General features: G+C 37.2%; 1 protein-coding gene across 3 annotated transcripts in view; it reads right to left on the bottom strand.

Annotated features, from left to right (window-relative positions):
- DLG5 (discs large MAGUK scaffold protein 5) overlaps positions 1-21,220 on the bottom strand; it is a 112,659-nt gene that overhangs the window by 30,259 nt on the left and 61,180 nt on the right. For all 3 annotated transcript variants that reach the window (XM_054205910.1, XM_054205909.1, XM_054205908.1), the window contains exons 5-14: positions 19,739-19,922; positions 15,926-16,185; positions 11,842-12,154; positions 8,138-8,368; positions 5,978-6,162; positions 5,207-5,332; positions 4,326-4,458; positions 1,559-1,686; positions 680-855; positions 57-160 (exon numbers count right to left, since the gene is read on the bottom strand). In XM_054205910.1, the coding sequence (XP_054061885.1) occupies positions 57-160; positions 680-855; positions 1,559-1,686; positions 4,326-4,458; positions 5,207-5,332; positions 5,978-6,162; positions 8,138-8,368; positions 11,842-12,154; positions 15,926-16,185; positions 19,739-19,922 (1,840 nt within the window). The remainder of the gene's footprint in view (positions 1-56; positions 161-679; positions 856-1,558; positions 1,687-4,325; positions 4,459-5,206; positions 5,333-5,977; positions 6,163-8,137; positions 8,369-11,841; positions 12,155-15,925; positions 16,186-19,738; positions 19,923-21,220) is intronic.

The raw sequence follows: 21,220 nt of genomic DNA, 5'->3' as shown, positions 1-21,220 counted from the left end.
TAACACTTTAAAATAAATAAAAAATTAAAAGAGGAGAATGCATTCTTAAGACTTACAGCAATTATTCTATCTCCCACAGTAAGGGAACCCTCTTTGGCAGCTGGGCTTCCGGGCACAACAGCAGCAACAAATACTCCATTTTCTAGACTGACCCCACTATCTGAAATACACAAAATAAACACGAATTTACTCCTGTAATTCAGATACCTTGCTCAAACAGCATGTCTGAACTGCCTGCACAAAAAACCAATTGAATTTCAATTTCTGAAAACCCTTTTATAGACATAAGAACACAATGGGGGATAATAGGGATATATCCCAAAATTTAATACAATCATACAAATAATCATACAAACGTGGGGTGACTGAAGGATTTAAGAGTCTTGTTTAGACTGTCAGTAACACTCCAGACAGGCAGCTAACCAGAACTAAGTATGAAAAAAGCTAAAACCAAAACCCACCCAAGAACAAAAAAGAAAACCTGTACTTACAGAATAAAACTATCATCAACATGAGCATTCTTAGTTTGTTAGAAACAATTAACGCAAATCCCTATCTAAGAGGCAGTAACAGTTTTAGTGGGACTTAAGCAGAGGATCAGAACAGGTAACTTTATGCCAAGCCATTTTCGGCTGAACAAACGCGTACCATTTATATATGTAGCCTTTATAGCCGTTACCTTTATGTCCGGAAACATTGATGTGAAGAGGTGTTATCACTCGCCCACCTAAGGACTTCCTTCTTCGAACCACCATGTTAATAACACCTCCTCCATTTAAAACAGCTTTTATAACTTGCTTTTTATCCTTATTAGTAAGATCTACATCATTGATCTTCAGTAACCAATCATTCACTCTGGCAGATAAACAGAAATAATCAGATCAGTGTTACAAGCAAACTTAGCTGGACGCAGCACACGAATAACATTCATGAAAACGGATGCAACAGAGCTGATCTCAATATGCTAATCCTTAATTATCTGGAGTTCTCCTTTCCTGAAAAAGTATTAAATGAAAATGCATTAAATGAAAAGCTAAATGAAAACCAGGACTTCTGGTTTGCACTTCCCTAGCAAAAGTACATCCTCAAATCAGTCATGACTGCTCCTTATTTAAAAGCAACTCTTTGGACAGAAGAGAGTGGTTAAAAACCTCCTATCAACACTAAGAACAGGAGCAGGTTTCAAATTATCCCTTGCTCTATTCCTTTCCCCCTGCCCTTCCACAAAATAACTCACCCTCAGGTCTTTCCCGAAATTTAAATAAATAGATCAAAGTTTGAGGAAATTAAATAAGTAGAGTGAGACACAGAGAAACAGAAGAACATTTCAAATCCTGGTGAGTTTTAAGAGATGAGTCAAATAGCATTTAATTTTTGTAATGCTTTTAGGCATTGGTCTTCTCAGTGTGTTTTTTCAACCAACATTAATAATATACGTGTGACCAATGATAAAAAAGAACTTTAAAAAAATGGGAAAAACCGAAGACTATTTACAATATGCTCATATTAGTTTATTATGATCAACAGAAGACAAGCATTTTGCAAATTCAAACCCTACCTTAATCGACCATCAGCGATACTTCCTTTGTCTACTTTGGTAACGAAGATCCCACAGTCTCCAGGGAGGTACGGTTCATTTACGCCTTCTGCCACATCAAAGCCGAGCGCTTTCAAGTCCATATCATCCTAATAAATGTTATTAACAAGTGACTCAACTGCCCTGGCAACCATTGTGCCGCTGTCTGTTAGCAAGAGGCATTACTGCATGTTTGTGCTATGCACTTATATTTACAGAGTACGTGTTTTAGACAAGTTTTTAAAATATTGTACTTCAATATATAAGCTCCCAATTCCATTAGTTACTAGGCGTCCTCTAGCATTAGAGCGATCCTTCTCTCTCTCACATTAAGGCTGAAATGATGCAGAAGGGGAATTTCACCAAAAAGGAATAGGAAAGCAGAAGATCATGCAGGAAAGCATGTTCAGACATGTATAACCTGTCTTAAGGAAGATGCTGGATGTGTAATGAGAGAACAAGGATACGTTCCCCAGGAACGGGCACTACCTAGGGAAAAAAACATTGTAAAAGTAAGGAAACATTACTCTGTCTTAGTGATGAACTCTGAAAGATGTCCACTTTGATGTGGCTAAGACCAGAAAAAAAGACATTTCTAAATACAGATTAGAGGCGATATTCTACCAGCCCTGGTCCAAAACAGATCATCCTCTACGTGAAAAGTCATAAGCTTCTTGAATAAATCAGTCATTGAATCAAACAGGGAAATTTTAATTACTGTTTGCTTTGGTAAATGGCAAGGTCACTGTAAAAAAAAAAAAGTTAAAGAAAAAACTGGGACCAACTGCTCAAACGCTGATTTATTATTACTATTTTCAGTGTTAAATAGTACACTTACAAAAATTAGAAAATTTGAAATTAACTGGACCAACCATCTCAGTATACTAAAGGGAGATGACACTTGAAATTTAAAATCTAACATGCAAAAATTAAACAGAGTTTAAATCTGACATAAGGCACGGTTCTAGACATGGTTCAATGACTAATCCCCTTAAAATCAGAAGAGCAGAAAGTCTTCAGGGAAACTGAATATAATACATGTAAAAATATTAATATTTACCAGAAATAAAATTAAGCTAAGCCTGCCAAAAATATGCAAAAATCTTCCAAATGTTCCATGTAAGAAAAAAGTTCATACGGAAGAGCACAGGGCTGCCATAAAACAAATATTGAGTAGATATTACAGTATCAATGCACAGCCTCAGAGCTGAAAAGCGAATATTATTGCTCTCAGTTTTGAGCTGAGTTTTTATGTAAAACACCAGCTTAAGCAGATAGGTGAAGCTGAAGCAAAAATAAAAGGATTTAAGTTTATTCAACTCTATAATCTCCACCCCGGAATTCAAATACTGGTAGGTCAGCAAGGATTTTCCCATACATCTAATCAAGGTTGGCAGAATATTATTACTATACTTTGATAGCAGCAATTGTAATCCCAGTTAAAGTGGAGAGGATGGCAATGCACAAAATTCGATGAGAAAGGAGCTGGTCAAAAGAGATGAAAAAGCATGGTGAAAGAGAAATTTTTATTCCAGGAAGAATTTACAGATGGTGGTCCTGACGGATTAGCATTGGTAGTCAGTTCATATAGTCTTTTCAATCTCTATATTTCAACATATAATAATACTAAATAATATTTTTAGTATCAGAAAAGGAATGTCTGAGTGGCTCTATTGGGATGCAATGTCAGAACACAGACAGATTGGCAGAGCATAAAAAAGATGACCCCGAATATTGCAGTAAAATAAAAGGGATTTAATTTGACAGCATTAAACCACAAACTTTGTCATTCAGGAATGACAAAGAAATTCTGGTATATGCAAAAGCTGTCATAAATGAAACACAATCTGGAAGACCACCTGTGTGTTCTATGTGGTTAAAAAAATTACTATTATCAAACAACGTGCTGTGCCAGACAAAAATTTCAAATAGAACTGCATTCAAGACTTGAATACAAAGCAGTGAAATGAAAATTCTAGACTACAATGAAGAAAAATAAAATTAAATGGAGAAAAGTACTGCTAGGATAATGAAAGGATGTAGAGGTTATCTGGAAAGCTAAACATAAGAACTTTATTTAATATGCCAAAATGGAAAAGGGATTTAACTCCCTCTACAGACAAGCAAGGGAGATCAGCATCTCCTTTCATCCCAGATTTTAAGCTGACGGCAATGTTGTCCTAAAATATAAGTTCATAATGAATAAATGTTTTTCATATTTTAAAATTTTGAACCACCAAATCTGAGCAAAAGTAGGAGAAATAACTTCATGTAAAAGCTTAACTGTTTTATGCATGGATTATAAGTGATGTTTCCCCTAAAAGTAGAGGGCTGGGCTCTCTAATGTCATTGTTTCCATCACATCTTAAGTTTTGGCTCTCATAGAACTGCCATTTCTGCAATGAATCACTAACCTTAAGAACATTAAATGTTTAACTTAAAACATTTTTTATAGTACATGGACCCGGATACCCTGCAAGATCAGATGGAGGAACTATTTTTATTTATAATTCATATGAAGAAAAATACAAAGCTTGTGTAAGACAGCTTGGTTTTGTCAACTACTTTCATCTAGACATTACCACACTTGCTGCATATGTGTGTGTGGTTCCTACCACAACAACAATAAAGAACTTAAAAAAAAAGTACAGATTAGAGTTATCTTTAATCATGCCTATTATCAAGATACTATAATTGACCTCAAAGCTATCCAATATATAAGACAGTGCAGTACTTGTTTTTTACTTACTCTGTCTTTTTCAAATTCTACCACTTCTGTTTCCCATTCCAGAGAATCTGTGTCTATGGCTGAGTCATGGGAACTGTGGGCCATCAATTGGCGGAATCTGGCCTCCTTTTCCAACTGATTCTCCATCTTCTCCCTAGGTAAAGAAAAAAAAAAAAGTTATTTACAGACACAGACAACACTTAAATAAACTGATACATAATGTTATCATCATGAGATACCTTATAATTTGTTTCCTAAATCAAAACTCCAAGCTATGACAGAAATTTGTCTCGTGCTTCCATTTTTGCAATATTCTTGGGCAGCTATTGAATTGATTTTCCTTTTCTATATACAGCCTATATAGTCTTACATTTTCTTTGCCTTTTTTTTTTTTTTTATTTACCACAATTGAAGTGCACAACTAGGTTTCTAACATCTCCTAAAATACATTTAATTTACTCTCAGATGAGCTGCATCAGTTATGCTCACAACAAGTGGGGCATGATAAATACCGACAGCAAAACCTCTTCCACAGCCCATCGAGATGATGTATGATGCGCATCTTCCTTGCATTCATAAACCAGGGAGAATACAATTGGGAGGAACTACATTGCAGTTAATCCAACTACAGTGAAAGAATTCTATATTGCTTAAGTATATCTCCACAAAGTCTGGAATATCTGTCTCATTAATAATAAAAAGATTAAGATAGTAAGACTTAGGATCAGGTCCATCACAATAATTTCCACGATAACTAAAATTACAGGCAGTGTTTCCACATACATTATCATGAACACCTGCTGCCCCACCACTATAACAGCATGATTCACTTGTGAACACTGCTAACAAACCAAAGTTTTTATCACGAACTTCCATGCAGTTTGATCATTTCTCTAACATACTTCAGTTCCTTCAGTTCACGCACAGCGTCGTTTTTCTGCTTTCTCATGTCATCTAGATTGCGAAGAGCTTCAGCCAAGTCACTCACAGCCCGGTCTCTCTCCCTCCTTAAGTTGTCACACAAAGTCCTTCAAAAGCAAAGTAGCTTCCATTTAGTTACTTAAAACCCTATCTAAGTTTTAGACTAGTTCTACAACATTGCATAGCTAATGCAAAATTTTAAAAAAGCAGTTTCAAAAGATCTCCCTCAAAAAAAAAGTATAAGGAAGAAAAAGATTACATATGCTAGGTCAAAAGTTTATTTCTACTTATCTTCTTTAGACTAGCAGAAAAAAATCCCGATTGAAGTATTTTCCCTTAGTTCCTTTGGGAAATGTCCATTGGGAAACATGTTGGGTACTTTTTGTGAAATGTCCCCAAAGGTAAAGGATTATTTGCAGGACTATAGCTATAGCAGGATTAGGTATATCACGACAAAAAGAATGCATACTTTGTTGTTCTTACGTAGCAGTGCTGTTAGGCTCGCTGGTATTTACTAGAGACATATTATGGGTATGAACGTACAGACACAGCAAAGTATCTTTAAGGTTCCCTCTATTTTATAAAATTTCAATAAAAAAAAAAAAATTAAAAAAAATCACCCCGTGACAGCTAATGCAGAAGTTCCAACAAGTTGAAGAAAGTGCTAGCAAAACCCAGCAAGTCCTAGAATTGCATCAACTGCACACAAGGTGTTACAAAGATCACTCATGTACCATCTAGCATGCGTTTACCGTATACTTTCCCTTTCTGCAACAATCTTATCCCGCTCTTGAAAGGCCCAGTCTCTCCTACACTTGGCTACTTCTGCTTCCTGGACAGCTTCCTTCAATTCTTGTGACATTGCCTCATACTGTTTCCGAAGCATTTCAATTTCTTTGTTTGCTCTTTCTATGTCTAGGGTAGCAGAATCTTGTATCTAGGAATTAAGAAATATAGATAAGTATTTTAAGCACAATTTTTAGATAAGGATGTACAAACAGCTTCCACTATATGCGTGTTACCTGATATATTCAATTCTCATGTTTTCATAAAAAACGTTCATTTGTCTTAATGGCAACTTTGGGGAAAAAAAAAAAAGAGATAAAAACTGTTGTAATATATTTCATTCAGTGGCACACAAATTTGTGCGAATACAATCTACATGAATAAGAATCCTCCCTTCAAAATAACACCAGTGAACATTTTGTATTTCAGAGATGGCATTCCATGCTTCTATCTTGTTCTGCTCAGCAGACAGAAGAAAAATTCAAGGATATTTAGAAATCAGATACACTCCTATAAGCAGTTACAACACAGATTTCCTGTATTAATGTCTGTTATTTACCCTGGGACAACTAGATGTACACGTTCACAACACAGCCTTGTGATTCACACAGGTCCCTTAACCCCAAAGCAGAGCAACAGAATTCCAAAAAAGTTTTATTTGAATGTTTCTTGTTTTAAATAAGAATTACTTTCTTTAAAATTAACCTGTTACTCTAGCATTCTCTATTTCGAATGAGATGGTGACATTAGTATGAGAGATACGTGGAGAATACTCCAAGCTTGCAGCACAAGCCAACTACAAGGCTACAGCCAACCACAAACACTGAAGGCCATGGGCTTGCAAACAACTGTGTGCGCTTAATTTCAAGAATATAAATAAATGTAATGAATCTGACTAGACTTTTAATTTGATTAAAGATTACACTGCGGAGGAATATTTTTAAGACATGAGTGCATGTATATCAAAGAGAGACTACTAAGTCACGATTAATATTCTTTAAAGGCTCTTTTTTTTTTTCTAAACAAGTTATAATTATGTTAAAAAAAAAAAGAGAGAGAGCACTGAACCTTAACCCCAGGTTTATTTTCTCACCTCAACATTAAAAAATAAAAATTGCAAGAAATAAGACCAAACAGAGGCTAAGAAGAGTCACGTCTGGCCTTTTGATTGTCTCTCTCATTTCCAAGAATCACTTTATTCTCTTCTAGTCCAATGGCAGGAAAAAGACAATCAAAAAACCCACTCAGATTAACAAATGGACATTTATGTTTGAAATATCAATTCTGATTTGGAATCTGTCAAAGGTGAGCATCTGAGCAGGTCCATGGCTAAGTCACAGCAAAGTTCAGCCAAGCTTAGCCGGCTTCCTTGAGAAAGGCACAAGTTTCCAAAATCCCACTAGTTTTGCCACGAAGAACCAATACAACTGAAAACGTAGTTTACCTGCTTCCCCCCGCACTGTTAAAGGGTTGGTATTCAATGAGAAGAGAATACAGGTTTAATGAAAACAATCCCAAGTATCTAGTTTAATATTAAATAATCTCATATTTCTTAGTTATTTCATGAATATAAAAGTTATGATGCTATGCATTTTCATAGCACATTCTATGTAAGCATTTACAGTTGCACGTGGATTGATGTTTAGTATCGCACACAAGACAAAAGCATCAGTAAGTGTGCAGAATTACAAGACTGTTACTACCCACACAGAGACATAAATTGTCAGAACTGCATATTTATACTAAGAACATGCCCAGATTAGAAAATTTACAATCACGCTTCAGTTAACTTCCTTTATGAAGTATTAGAAATAGTTAACATCCTGAGGTCACAGACACGAACAACACACATTATAGATGGTGGCAACAAGCCTACCAGCAGGTAATAAACTGCCTAGCCACCTGCGGGATCACAATATTTTATTTGCCATTTATTTTTACAAACAGAAACTTAGTATGAAGCATGACTCTATTTCTTTCAAATGAGTTCCGTCACTATGTCTTGAAGAACATATATGCGTTTATATATATGTATTCTAGAATGACTCAGGGAAAAGGGGGAAGATACCCGGTGTGCCCAGACCTTTAACTAATCTCTTGAAAATTACTGTGAAGAAGTGCAGTACCTGACGGGCTTGATAATATTCCCTTAGTAGATGGTCTCTCTGGATGATAGCTTCTGTTCTCTCTTTTCTGGCAACATCTCTTTCTTCCTTCACCGTCTCTATATCCTTGCAAGCTTGGTCAAGTTCCTTCTGGGCCTCAGCTTTGTCCTTCACTTCATGACAGTATTTTTCCAGCAACTCATTTCTCTCACAAATTGCTCGATCTCTTTCCACTAGAGCTGAGTTTAGCTCCTAAAACAAGATTCATTGTTTGCAGTAGGTTAAGTACAGAAGGAAACAGTTCATCTTTCCAACTGGATACACACTGACACCTTAAAAGCCTAAAGAGTTTACCTCTAATGTTCTGAAAAACAGGAGCAGAACAGACTGTGCCCACATTACATACAAGTACTGGCAAAGAATATTAAATGTGGTATTAAAGATATTACACCATCACATTGGCACAGTGCTGTCAGAAGTAAGCAAGAATCTGGGAGCACTTACAGTTTCGAGGAACCAGTCAGACTTGGTCTTTAAAAAAAAAGGTTTCAAATATGGCAAAGGATAAGACTAGATAGCAAGTAGCTTTAAGCAACTGCCTCAATTTTACAGGACTGAAATAATTTAGACAACACAGCTACGTAAGTATCTTATAGCTTCCTCATAAGTTAAAGTCACATGTCCTTCTACATACAGGCACTCCTGGCTGGAAACTATTGATGTTGTGATCTCAAAAACATTACCAGAGACAACTGACATCTGAAAAGAAATGAAGGAAAGGATCCAAATACCTAAGGACAGAAAGACACTATGTCATAAACTGACTTCCATTTTATTTCCCTCTACAATTAACAAAGAGTAAGATCGAGTATTTAAAGCATGGCTGGCAATTGCATTTTGCTGTACTAACATGATTGTTTTTGAGATACGGCATCTAATTAAGGCTAGTCAGGCTGTTAAAACAGTTCTGTGATGGTATTAAAACAGATGTGTTTGCTGTAGAGTAACAGACAGCACTAGAATTAATGACTCACTCTGTGAACTTAAAACATATCAGTGGATCGCACTCAAGTATTTTCAACATCAGTAAGAGCTTCTGTTGCTCAGTACCTCAAACTCAAACTGTGAACCACTACCAAAGGGCAAAGGGCTTCACCTCTGAAGACAGAAATCCTTGACCCATCTGGTGGTGCAGACAAGTTTTAGTACTGGAAGCAACATTTTGTAGAGCGTAACTAAAGTCTGTATAAAATGTGCATTCAAATGTGCGTATAAAACTTACACAAAAGTATTAAGTCTTTTCCAGCATGCAGCAGAGATGAAAGTCACCAAGTATCGAGGCAGAGGGAAAGTTCCCAGAAAGCCCTTCATTAAACAGGAATTTACAGTACTTTAAGGTGATTGGAAAAACTACACATTGCCACAGTTTATTCCAGCATGCTCAATATAAATGATCTGAATAAGAGCAGCCATTGCCTCTGGTGGTCAGTAGTAAAATTTCACCTCTGTTTTTTTCCTGTGACATTTGCAAAAAATTACAACGTGACGACACAGGGCAATGTGCCATTTGGCGCCGATTAGAACAGCTTCTGTTTGGAAACATTAGAGTGGTTTGGTTTGAAGAACAATTCTGAATTTGTGAAGAACTCTTACGCTTGGAGGAAGTTCTCACATCTGAATATAGCGCAATAACCTTATACAGGATAAGCAGAGGGGAAAGCTGACTACCACTGAGATGAAACATGACATTCTAAGTATTTGCTGAAGCAAAAGATTATGCCAAACAAAAACACCACTGGGCAAGTAGAGGGGGAAATCTATAATATCTAGTCCCTTGCTTTGAGTGGCCAAACGCATGAGAACTTAATCCAAAACAGTCCACAGTGCAAAACCCTGAGATTTCTTCTATCATCTATAAATGCCAGGCACCAGCAAACACAGAAGAAGTTTCTGCGTATAAGTTTCACAGAAGAAACAACACTTAAAACAACCTAAGTGGATCCAGTGCTGTTTCAATGGACGCTATGTAACAGGGCACCCAAGGCTGCTATACATCACCAGGAGCGCACAGAACATTAAGTTACGTTTTGGCAAGCACCACACCAACTATTCACTGGCAGGATAATCCCACTTAAGTAGGGGCATTTTTCAGGATACTACTTCAAGTGAATGTATCCCTTGATCAATAATTTTTTCAACCTTTCAAATATTTGCCTTGTCAGAAGTAGAAAATCCCTTATGAAAATACGCAGAACGCAGATGCAGCAAGAGCCAGCACTATGTGACACAGGAACATACCTGCTCACAAGCAGATGAGTTCATAGCTACAGGAAAGGAAAACAGGAACAAAAAGAAAATTCACAGTACTGCTATTTTACACCTTTTAGTACATTACAGAAGCAGTTACTTCTGCTTTCTGATGGGCCAGTTCCGGGGGTGAAGAAAAATGCACGTCTGTGCCCTGCCAGCCTCTCACTCCCCAGTCCCAGCCTCTTTCATTCAAACACCCCTTCAAGTCATCTAGGTAGGGGGTAACATCCACGTATTTTTAAATTTTAATTCCCTGCCCCTTAAAGCACTTTGGCAGATTACTCATAGTGCCACAACGACAGATAGAACAAACTGGAGCAGAACGACTAATTGTGGCTATTGCCATTAGTATTCCTTACCAACTACCCCGATTCCACTGACATCAACAACCGACATTTGCTATGGACATAATGGCTTTGATGAAAGTAGAACAGGTATGAAACATGTATTAAAATCTCACTCACTCTAGAAGCTAAATTACTTAGCAGACAAATACGCAGGGTTGAAAACTATTCTTAAATTCTTAAAACCAGAAGTCAGTTATTTATTAAAGCTCTGATGCCGTATGTCACAATCCACATTATGTTCCTCAACAATGGTATGGTTTAAAAAAAGCTCCACACCTTAATTTTTCATAAAGGACATTTTGTTCAGATGTAATGCTGTGAAGAAAGTAAAATGAGATTTATAGGCAATGGAATACATTTGCTTGTATCTATTTCGTGCTAAATTAAGTATTTGTAAACCAAAGGGTCAAGTCAATGCACGTCAGCTGAAATGAAACTGAGCAGTAAATTGTGTGTTGGAAATCTTAACAGCATCATTATAACATGGCTGTGATATAAGCATTTCAAGAATGTATCGCTTAAAAATACAAAGTTCTGGTTTCACACGCTCGAAGGCATGCCTGAGTTCTAGTGAAAAAAATCTTCAAAATGTCCTCTTTAGCTTAAAGGCAGAAGAAGGGCAAATGAGTAAGACCATGCATGTCAGCCCAGGCTTTGCATAAATATTTGAGACTACTTTATCGTGTACCGTTTTAAGTCATAGCAGATAGTATCCAGTGGTTCCTGTAGAGGTTAGAAGTCAAAAATAATGAATATTTAGAGCTATATTGTTACAGAGAGCGTTATTTGAAAAGGCATAGAAGACTAACGCAGTAAAGGAAGGATTTATTATCAGCAGAATGAACGGAACTAAGTCAAGTGATCAGAAAATTTCAACTGACAGGTACTCTATTCAAACATGCAGTCTTAATTAATTGACAGTAAAAAGGACTGCTATAGGAAAACATCAGCACAGAATTTCCTCTTTGCAGTGCATTACTATTTCCCATTAATCAGTCACACACTTCTGATTCTAGCATCAACGATGTATACTCATTTCCCTTCCCCATCGAAACAACAGGCTAGTACCTGTCTTAAAGCTTCCATCTCTTCACTAGCCACTCGCTTCTCAGAAGAAGTGTTCTTCAGTTTGGACTCTGCAAGCTCCAGCTCTGTTTGAAGCTTATCAACCTCTTTAATGACTTGATCTCTCTCACTCATTATGAGGCGGTATTCATTGAAAACTGAATCCCTTTCTTCCTTGTATTTTTCTGCATCCTTTGCTGCTTTCAGCTGCATTGTTTTGAACCTTGTCACCTCCGACTGTAATCGCTCCATCTCTCTCTGCAACTCTTTGTTTTGTGCTGTGGCGTTGCTTAGTTCCTGCTGTACTGATTCAAATCTAAAAAGAAGCAGAAATGCCAATAAGATACTTGTTCCTCATTTTCCTTTTTCATACATTAAAAGATTTGGCTGGATAACCAAACGCATACATTGGTAAAGCACAACCGCAGAGGACATCTTAGACAATGTATTCTCAGTACTGCAAAAGAGAAGTATTCTTGCTTTAAGAATATTAGTAAACCTTTAGGAATATCAGAGAACCTCTTCAAGGAACTGAAACATAAAAATTGTTAGAAATAATTTAGAATTAGTTTAATTATTAAAAGTAAATTTTTAACAAATTATTCTAAAAGGAATGCAAAGCATTGCCGTTATTTAATAGCACAAGTTTAACCTTATTTATTGTGTTGAGCTCTGTTCATCTTAGAATTTAATTCCCTCTGCCAACATACCCTCCCAGGCATGTGGGAAGAAGGAAAACAAATGCAGAAATTGGAAAAAAACAGAACAACTTCCAGATGCCCAAATATGCCACAAAGTTGGCAATGGATAATTTAAAGGAGAAAAGAGCGGGCTTACAGTAAAAATGCAGACAATGGAACTAAAAACAGGTAATTCAAACATTACTGTTTGCTTTCATCAACAGATCATCCAGGAAAACTGAAATGCAAAATATCTTAAATTGTCAAAAGTAATTTTTTAATATTTAACGCAGATGAAAACATACACATATTAGCACTACAACCTACTGAAGTATGGCACAATCAAAAAAAGTTTAATTGAAAAGTAGTAACTTTTTGTTGTGTTGATTTTGACAAAGCATTCTTAAAAGTGGGACTATAATTCCACAGACAACCCACAATTAGGTTTGAAAAGGAACTTCCCCCAAGAGCAGTGTTTTACCACAACTGGACACTAAGATTTCCTTAAATGTTTTTTCCAAAACTCCCAGGTAAACATCATTGGTGCAAACATTGTGCCTAACCTGACACTTTTAGGGTTATCCAAATTTCAGGTGCCCACAAACCTCTGGCAGACTTTGTTTTCCGTCTCTCACACACACATACATGCCTCACACCGTTTAAAAGTGCATTTTCTTGTCTAATCCAGCATGTTGCCTGACCTTTCCCAAGAGAGAGCTGTAAACCCAGTTTCAAATATTTCCTTGAAAGCCTCAGTGTATTCAAAGCATTGCCATAGCATTACTGAGGCATCTGCCAGTAATTTCAAACCCATCACCCTGCTCCTCTCAGGAAATTCTTCAGTTTAAGAGATCATTGGGCTGGCAGTACAGAAGACCTAACATTAAAATCTGGATTTCTTTTGCCTTTTCAGAGCTGCGAGCATGAAGATAAGAAGAATATACTATAGGAAAAGTACAAGGCTGTATCAGAACGCTAAGACAGGCAGTACGCCAAACAACCTCACTGCCATGCGAGAGCCCACAGCACATTTAAAAACTATTTGGGTGTCAAATCAAGGACAGCACTGGGAAGATACAGGAGAGAGGGGACGAGAAAAGATTTAAGGCAATGTTTGCCAAAAAAAAAAAAAAGAAATCATTAAGGAAAGAAAAAGAAAACAAGAAAAAAAATCCCCCAAAACCCAACCAAGCCACGACAAGCATACTAGCACGAGGAATTGACCAAAACAGAAAGTCCCTGCCATAGAGGGACACTCATTAAATAGTGATAAAAACCTGCATAAAACCCTGAAAGCAAAGCTCCAGCTGAAACACCTTGGTCCTGCTTGACCTTGCATTGCCTCCTCAGGAGGAAATATAGGCAGCTGGATCCCATTTTCACAGATGCCTTCTGTAGAGAAAAGCCCATTTCTAACAACTGTTGTGAATGGCTTGCAAGTAGCAGGGTTAGATGGGTCAGTGGCAGTATGCACAGGTTTATAAGGAGCAACCAATACTGAAAAGAACCCTCACACGGTCTGCCTGCTTATCTTCAATGCAATTGCAAACTACGGGCAGTTTTATCCAAGTGCCACAGCCCACATTCAAAACGCAGACACACATGTAGGGTAAGCTTTAGCACATAGGAACTAGACAGCCATCGTAGTTAATTTGAAATCTGCAAACTATTTACTAACCAAATCATCTTGGTCGCATTCATATACTGTGTCTCATTGCGATAATGTTATAGATAAAAGAAAAAAGGCTGAACATTTCTCTGGTATTTTTTAAGGCCAAAGGTTCATTCAAAATGAGACCAGGGCCACCACTGGACTTCCGCTCTTTCTGCTCTCTTTAAAACCTATTTTGACTGTGGTTGCATTTCATACTAATTAGTGTTGCAATACAAAAAAAAAAAAAAAAAAAAAACAATCAGTGCTGCAACTTATGACCCACTCATCCTCAAACTACAAGTTTGTTAAGTCTTATATTCTGAAAGCTATACCCACCTGAAATGCATTTTAAAAATTTTTGGTCAGTCACCCAGAGAAATATGGTTTTGGTTATGAAGAAAGGGTATAAACATAAGACAAATAAAGGCTTCTATAAATGGAAACAAGTAAAAAAAACGTCCAGACCCAAAGCCAACTGAATGAAAGGCAAAAATTCCTGAAGTTCAGTTATATTAATATAACTGGATCACTGGTTCACAGGAACATGAATATCTTCATTAAATTCTTAAAACAAACCTCTGCTCAGTATAAAACCATACCTTCCTCTCAAGGAGACCTAAATCACAAGGCCCTAATACAAATATGTTGAGATTCTGCATGTATCAACGTGGTTGGAATGTTTTTTGTAGTATATATTAAGCTTTCCCTCACTTTCAGGATTCCATGGCAGTCTACATTACATAACTTATTCTCTTATTAGTCATGTTCTCCTATAACTTAATTAGATGTATCACTTAATTAGATGTACCTGCTATTCATGTGTACATTGTTATCTATGCTCAATCTCACCTTTTTGAAATGCTAAAAGTCTATGAATGTGGAAAACAACATTTTTGGGCATTAGTCTGTGGGAGTTGTGTATTATCCCTAACCTATGTCAGTGAAAACATTCTCAACACACCCACAGATGCTCTTTAGAGTCCTTTTGTATATTAGCATTTTTCCTACCCCACACGGCTATTTGTGTAGGCTTAGTATCAAGGAGGAGCAGAGAGAGGTTAAGCGTGGTGTGATATACTGATGGTGCCCTTCTGCTTCAGCACCTTCCCAGAGAAGCGAGACTCCCAGACATCTGCATCCAGTGAACTCTGTTGCCAGCCTGAAGCTCTGTCTCAGAGTCCCACATGGTCTGCAGTTCTAATGTCATGGAAAGTTAACTTATGCTTGAGAATACCTTCATTTGCTAAAAACCTTTTAGAAATTATATCCTCCTACTGACTTGGGGTTTTTTTTCTATTTAAAAACAGATACATATGTTGCTAGACTCACCACCCATTGAGGAGTTTGTTTGGAACGCTAAATCTGAGGTTTAACATAACTTTGTTGTATTTGACTCCTCTGCCTACAACAGAACAAACACAGCCTGAAAGGCAGACTATCCCTTTCTCACACGAGCTAAACAATGGTTAAAATTCCTCATACAATCCCAAAACCCTAACTGGGAAATCTTTTTCTCGAGAAAAAGCACCATTTCTCCAAATAAACATCACCCTCACACCTTCTAGGACTTTCCAGAAAATCTTATATAGAAACACACGCTTACTCATCACACCAAGATAACATACACTAGAGAGAAATTTTAGAAAAAAAATTAGAAAAATAATTGTGATTCAACCACAGAGAAAATAAGATGCTACATTAGAATTGTTACTGCTTTCACAGCGCATCTGAAGTGATCAAAACCTGATTATACCTTCTAAGAGAGGTCGAATATTGCTGCTGAAAATGTATTGCTGTGTCCCTTTGCTTCATTAACATGTCAATCTGTTTCTGAAGACGTCTGTTCTCCTCCTCAGCCTGTTCTAGGCGGCTCAGGTCTGTATTGTGACTTGCGATCTTCTCATTGTACCGTTTCCTTAGGGCATCATAATCCTTCTTCACACCCTCTAGCTTGTCCATTGCTGTATCGTAAAGTTTATTTAATATTTCTGATGACCCGTTTTGCTTCATAACCTAAAAAAAAGGCAGAAACTGTACTAATAAACCCAGTTTTTAATCAGTCCAATACATTTGATTTAAAATATATATAAGAAACCATATTAGAACAAAAATGTATTAACTAATTTTAACAATTATTCTTTTTAATGACTAAGGAAACACTGAGCCTCTTCTAAGCATTGCTGTTATTCTAAGCATTACTGTATCTGCTTAATGTTAACTGGGGGGGGGGGGGGGGATATCTGTTTTATCACAAATTAGAGTGCACAAGACTACGAAAAATCTCTCTCTATCGGTAACTTCTACCAACAGTTATTATACTCACGTTGTTTTCGAAGTCCTTTGTAGTTTTAGCAAGAGGTAATGGTTAGTTGGTAAGAGATGATAGCTGTAATTTAGGAAATGACCACGAGGTGGCATTCATGACAGGTTGCCTGTATCCTCCATGAACAAACTAAATAATTTAAAACTTAGAATGAAATCTACCCTAAATATGTTATACACATAGGCATATATTTTAATATTCATACAATATTTCATCTGAGAAATACCCACAGAGGTTTGTGCTTCAAAAGCTATCCATAAAATATGAACAGGAAAAGAAAAATCCATTTAAACATTAATAAAGTCTGACCTGGATCTTACTTTCAAATTAATTTCCACTGACATAAGAATCTTGTTGTAAATATGAATGTTGATGATAAATGACCAGCAACAACAACAGAAATGCCCTAATGAGCTTCAGCAAATCCAGTCCTTCTTCCTTCCCAAAAGGCAAAAAAACCGTGCCTGAAATGAGGCCTCACCTCCACAGACACACATTTTTTTTAAAAAAAAAAAAAAAAAAAAAAACACCACACCATTATGCTCATTTTTTCTCTTTTTGTCTTTTAAACTGAAATTTGGCCTTGATAGAGTGGTGAGAAGAAAGAGAAATGCTCTATATAGAGAGGTGCTAGGATTTATATAATAGCATTAGTCTACAAAGGTATGTCCCTAACTACCTGAAAATAAGTATTAAAAAATTAGAAGGAAAAAAGAGACAGAAAACATGAGCTCTATAAAAAGCTGAAACCAAACACACGGCAACCACCCAATATGCACAAATTGGCTCCTTGTTTTCTTTTGAGTCTTATATCCAGAGTAAGGACCAGTTCCTGAACATGGAAGAACCTGGATGCCTGCTGACCAAAGGAAGATCAAAAGGAACTGTCTGCTTTTCGCCTGATACTCGCTGCCCAAGGCAGCAGATGACAACCATCACCGTCAGGAAACCACTTTTCTACACGAGCACGACAAAAGACACAAAGTTCTTCAGCTTGACACTGGTCTCTCCTTTAATTAACCAAGATACGTAAAAGCAGCAAGTTACTGTTCATAAAGCAGTCCTGGAACAAGGCTGCAATTTGGCAAGAGTTTCATTGGCATGGCTATTGCCATATACATCCCTATCAGTGGACTCAGTACCATAACTCCCGGGGTTGGACCCATGATTAGCTAGCATGCTTCAGTGAACTATTTCACATATGCTAAACGTGATAAACTGTAGGCATATGTAAATACATGTTGATTTAAACCTGCTCAAGAGCGCCATTTTCCTGAAGACTACTTCCCAAAGCATTCTGAGAACAGGCTTGGGAACCAAGTATTTGAAAATCCAAACAGACACAAACCACTTCTCGCTGTCTAAAGAATATACGGTAAGTATTTTTGCTGAAAACACACTAAATAATTAAAGAAAAGAAGGATGAACAGAGTTGAAATTGCATGGAATTCAGCATAAACTTGCTAACAGAGATTTGATGGAGGAAGGCAGAAATGCCGTAAACAGGAAGGAGTGTAATAAGCAAGGTCTCCCATTCAAAATCCCAGTCTGAGAAAAAATAAATAGTCCCAGCTGGACCGAGGAAAACAGCCATGGCACCAAGAAACTTCATATGGGAGCAGCAGAAACTTAAGCTGGTCAGCTGCTACACAGCAAATCCATGACAATCCCACGCGAAGAATAACCCCATCAAAAGGTTTTGCTCTCTGAGGGCACCGAGATGATGTGTTTTGCTACGGCCTGACGACGAAACAACACGTCAGGGGGATCAACATAAACAGTGGTAGACTAATTCAGATGAGAAATGACACAGACAAGATAAGACTCTTGGCACCCCTTCAAGACACCATGATTCACTCTGACATGCTGAGAAACAGAGTTACACAACTTTCTCACTGAGAGCCACATACACAGTTTTCCTTTAAAGGTTTAATCATGATGCTGACATGAGACTGAATTTCTTTAAATAAATACTGACAACGATACTTTAGCCTCCTTCTGTGCTGCCAGATAATTTTAAACTTCAGGACAGAACCTGAAAACACAATAGCCTTCTCTTGGAGGTTTTGCATCCCTGCTTTGCAGCCTGGGAAACTGAGGCACAGAGCAATTAATCTATTTGCCCAGGTTTACACAGCAAACCATTTCTGCTTCACAGAACATCAGCCATCTTCTGAACCAAGCCACTAAACCATTTCACAGCAGAACTCCCAGGATAACGTTACAGGAAGGGAACAAAAGGAAATACAAATCTTCACTCCTCTTGGCACCAGCCCTCAAGCACCTCCTAAAGCGCCATTGAGCACATCCAGCTTGCTTTGACCTTTGCCCCTCCTACCCTAGCAAATAATTATTTTTGTTTGCATAGGTTTTGCTTCTGAAGCCTAATGTTTGACTTGCAAGTTTGCCCTGTGAATCAGCCTACACACAGTTAACCGAGATATTCTGTTTAACCATTCCACATGGTACTGTAACTATTCCAACTAAAGGATCAGACTTTTCCACAGGTGAACCATGGACCTGATACGGCCAGTTGCTCCTTACTATCACTCTTCCTTTTCTTTCTTCAGAATATATTAAATATGTTATCCTAAGGACAGCCTGTTACATACAGCTCCGAAATGTCCGCTTCTTCCTGAGAAGCTTATCTTTTTCAAGTTCAAAAACATTAATCAGCCTGTAGCTTTGTTCTAACTGAATACTATCTGCAAACCTAAATAACCAAACTTAGCTCGATCACTCCCTCAAATCATTAAAGTGTCACTGGAATAATTAAAACAAAACAAAAAAAAGCGCCCCAACCCATCACTCGTTTTTTTATTGTTATACTTTCCAAAAAACAAACATAACGTGCATAGCATGTTTAAAGCTAGCCCTGTCCCATAAAATACCCTAGGAAAATAGTCATCTTTGTAATCACTTTGCAACTTCCAGCTACGATTTTGAGGCATCTCCGCCTACTTAAAAAAATATCATGCATGTACAATCTTCTTCACATACATTTTTCTTCACCTCTGCATCAAATTTTCTTAATACCATCTAAAATTCTATACCCCTCATTCTTTTTCGCAGCTAAACACAGAAAACCAATTAGTATCCAAGATCTCATTTTCCACCCTAGTGCTGTAAAATGTAAAGCGGATGTTTTAGAATGAGTAAGATATATTCAGTTTTATTGTCTTTATTTATCAAAGGAGCAATTAATGATCTTTTCTAGCACTTACGCTACGAGCTGTAGCTCACCTGCTGCTGCTGGCTGCGCAGGTCCGTTATCTCTTTCTGATCCTCATCGTGAAGTCTCTTCATTTCCTCACATGACTGCTGGAGATGATTATGTTCTCGCACCAACTGCGTGTTTTTCCTCTTCAAGGTATCCATGTCCTCCTTCAGCTGTGACTGGTCACTCAGCAGCCGACTGTGCAACGTGCTGGCATGGCACACAAAAAACCCTCTTAGAAGCCAACTTGCCAGGACAGAGCCCCGGACTAATTAATTTCAAGCAAGAGTTTCCTACCAAGAAAGCAGGTCAAACTAACTCAATTCTGCATATTTGAGTACTCCAAGCACCGGGGGGGGGGGGGGGGGGCGGGGGGGGGGGGCGGGGGTGCGGGATCAGAAAGCAACAGGGACATAAATACAAAAATACATGAAAGTACACAGTACTTTTTAAACAGCCTCAGAAGAGATGATGGATTTATGCCACCCAACACTGCCATTTCATAGCCATTTTAACAACAAGCAGGTAGACAAACAGAAATTGTGTAATGCGAGCATAACATGATCCTGGAGGTAACAGGAATTATCCCACGAATCACTTCACTTTCTCTTGGGCCCCTCAGCTGAGCAGCAGCTAACCAAAATACAGGTGAAAACTACAAAAATCTCCTTGTATGCTGTTGTTTTAAAAATAAACAAACAAAAAAACCCAGCCAAAAAAAACCCACAACCAACAATAATACACTATGTATGTTTCAACTACATTCAAGCAGGTAAAAAGCTATCAGAGTTACACCAAACTTCATTATGCAAGCCATAATTATTGAAACAAATACATCCTCACTTAGAAATTAAACAACTGAGAGCCACATGATGAGGCTATCATTCAGATTATAATTCAAGCTAAGAGTCCAAAATTAGACCAGACCCCTGCTGAAAAAGAGCAAAAAAGAAAAAAAAAAAAAATCAATTGAATGTATTTTACTACCACAGATCAAATGAAGAGTGACATTTGGATACTGACAAGTATTTTTGTTGTTGAAACAGAATGATTCGAACTGAACTCTCACACCTGCTGATAAAGTGTTTAAAGTCCATATTTATTAAAAAACCCACACATATAACACACAGCAATTTAGATTTTAAAATACTTTGTATTTGTACTTCCTTATGAAGTGAAATACCAACATTTCCTGCACGAAATGATCTAAAGCTTTTTTTAAAAAGTCTTCCTTAAAATTAGGAAAACCTGATTAAAAAAGCCACACAATTAAATACACGTAATCTTTACACGTAGGTTATTAATCTGTTATTCATATTTTTGTTGGAAATTATAAATTCTTTGGAATGGTAACTTTTTTTTTTTTAAAAAAAAAAGTATGGGATTCTAAGTATTACTGCAGGAGAAAATAGCATTTGAATAGCGTATTCTACTCAATTCCTTTCTTCACCCTGAGAATTACTCATAGACTCATCAGGAATTACATGCGTGGATTTCAACGTGTGTTG

This window comes from Rissa tridactyla, chromosome 6 (assembly GCF_028500815.1).
Source record: "Rissa tridactyla isolate bRisTri1 chromosome 6, bRisTri1.patW.cur.20221130, whole genome shotgun sequence".
Taxonomy (NCBI): domain Eukaryota; kingdom Metazoa; phylum Chordata; class Aves; order Charadriiformes; family Laridae; genus Rissa; species Rissa tridactyla.
The sequence above is the reverse complement of the archived record's forward strand: the minus strand, read 5'-3'. Positions and strand labels throughout refer to the sequence as shown.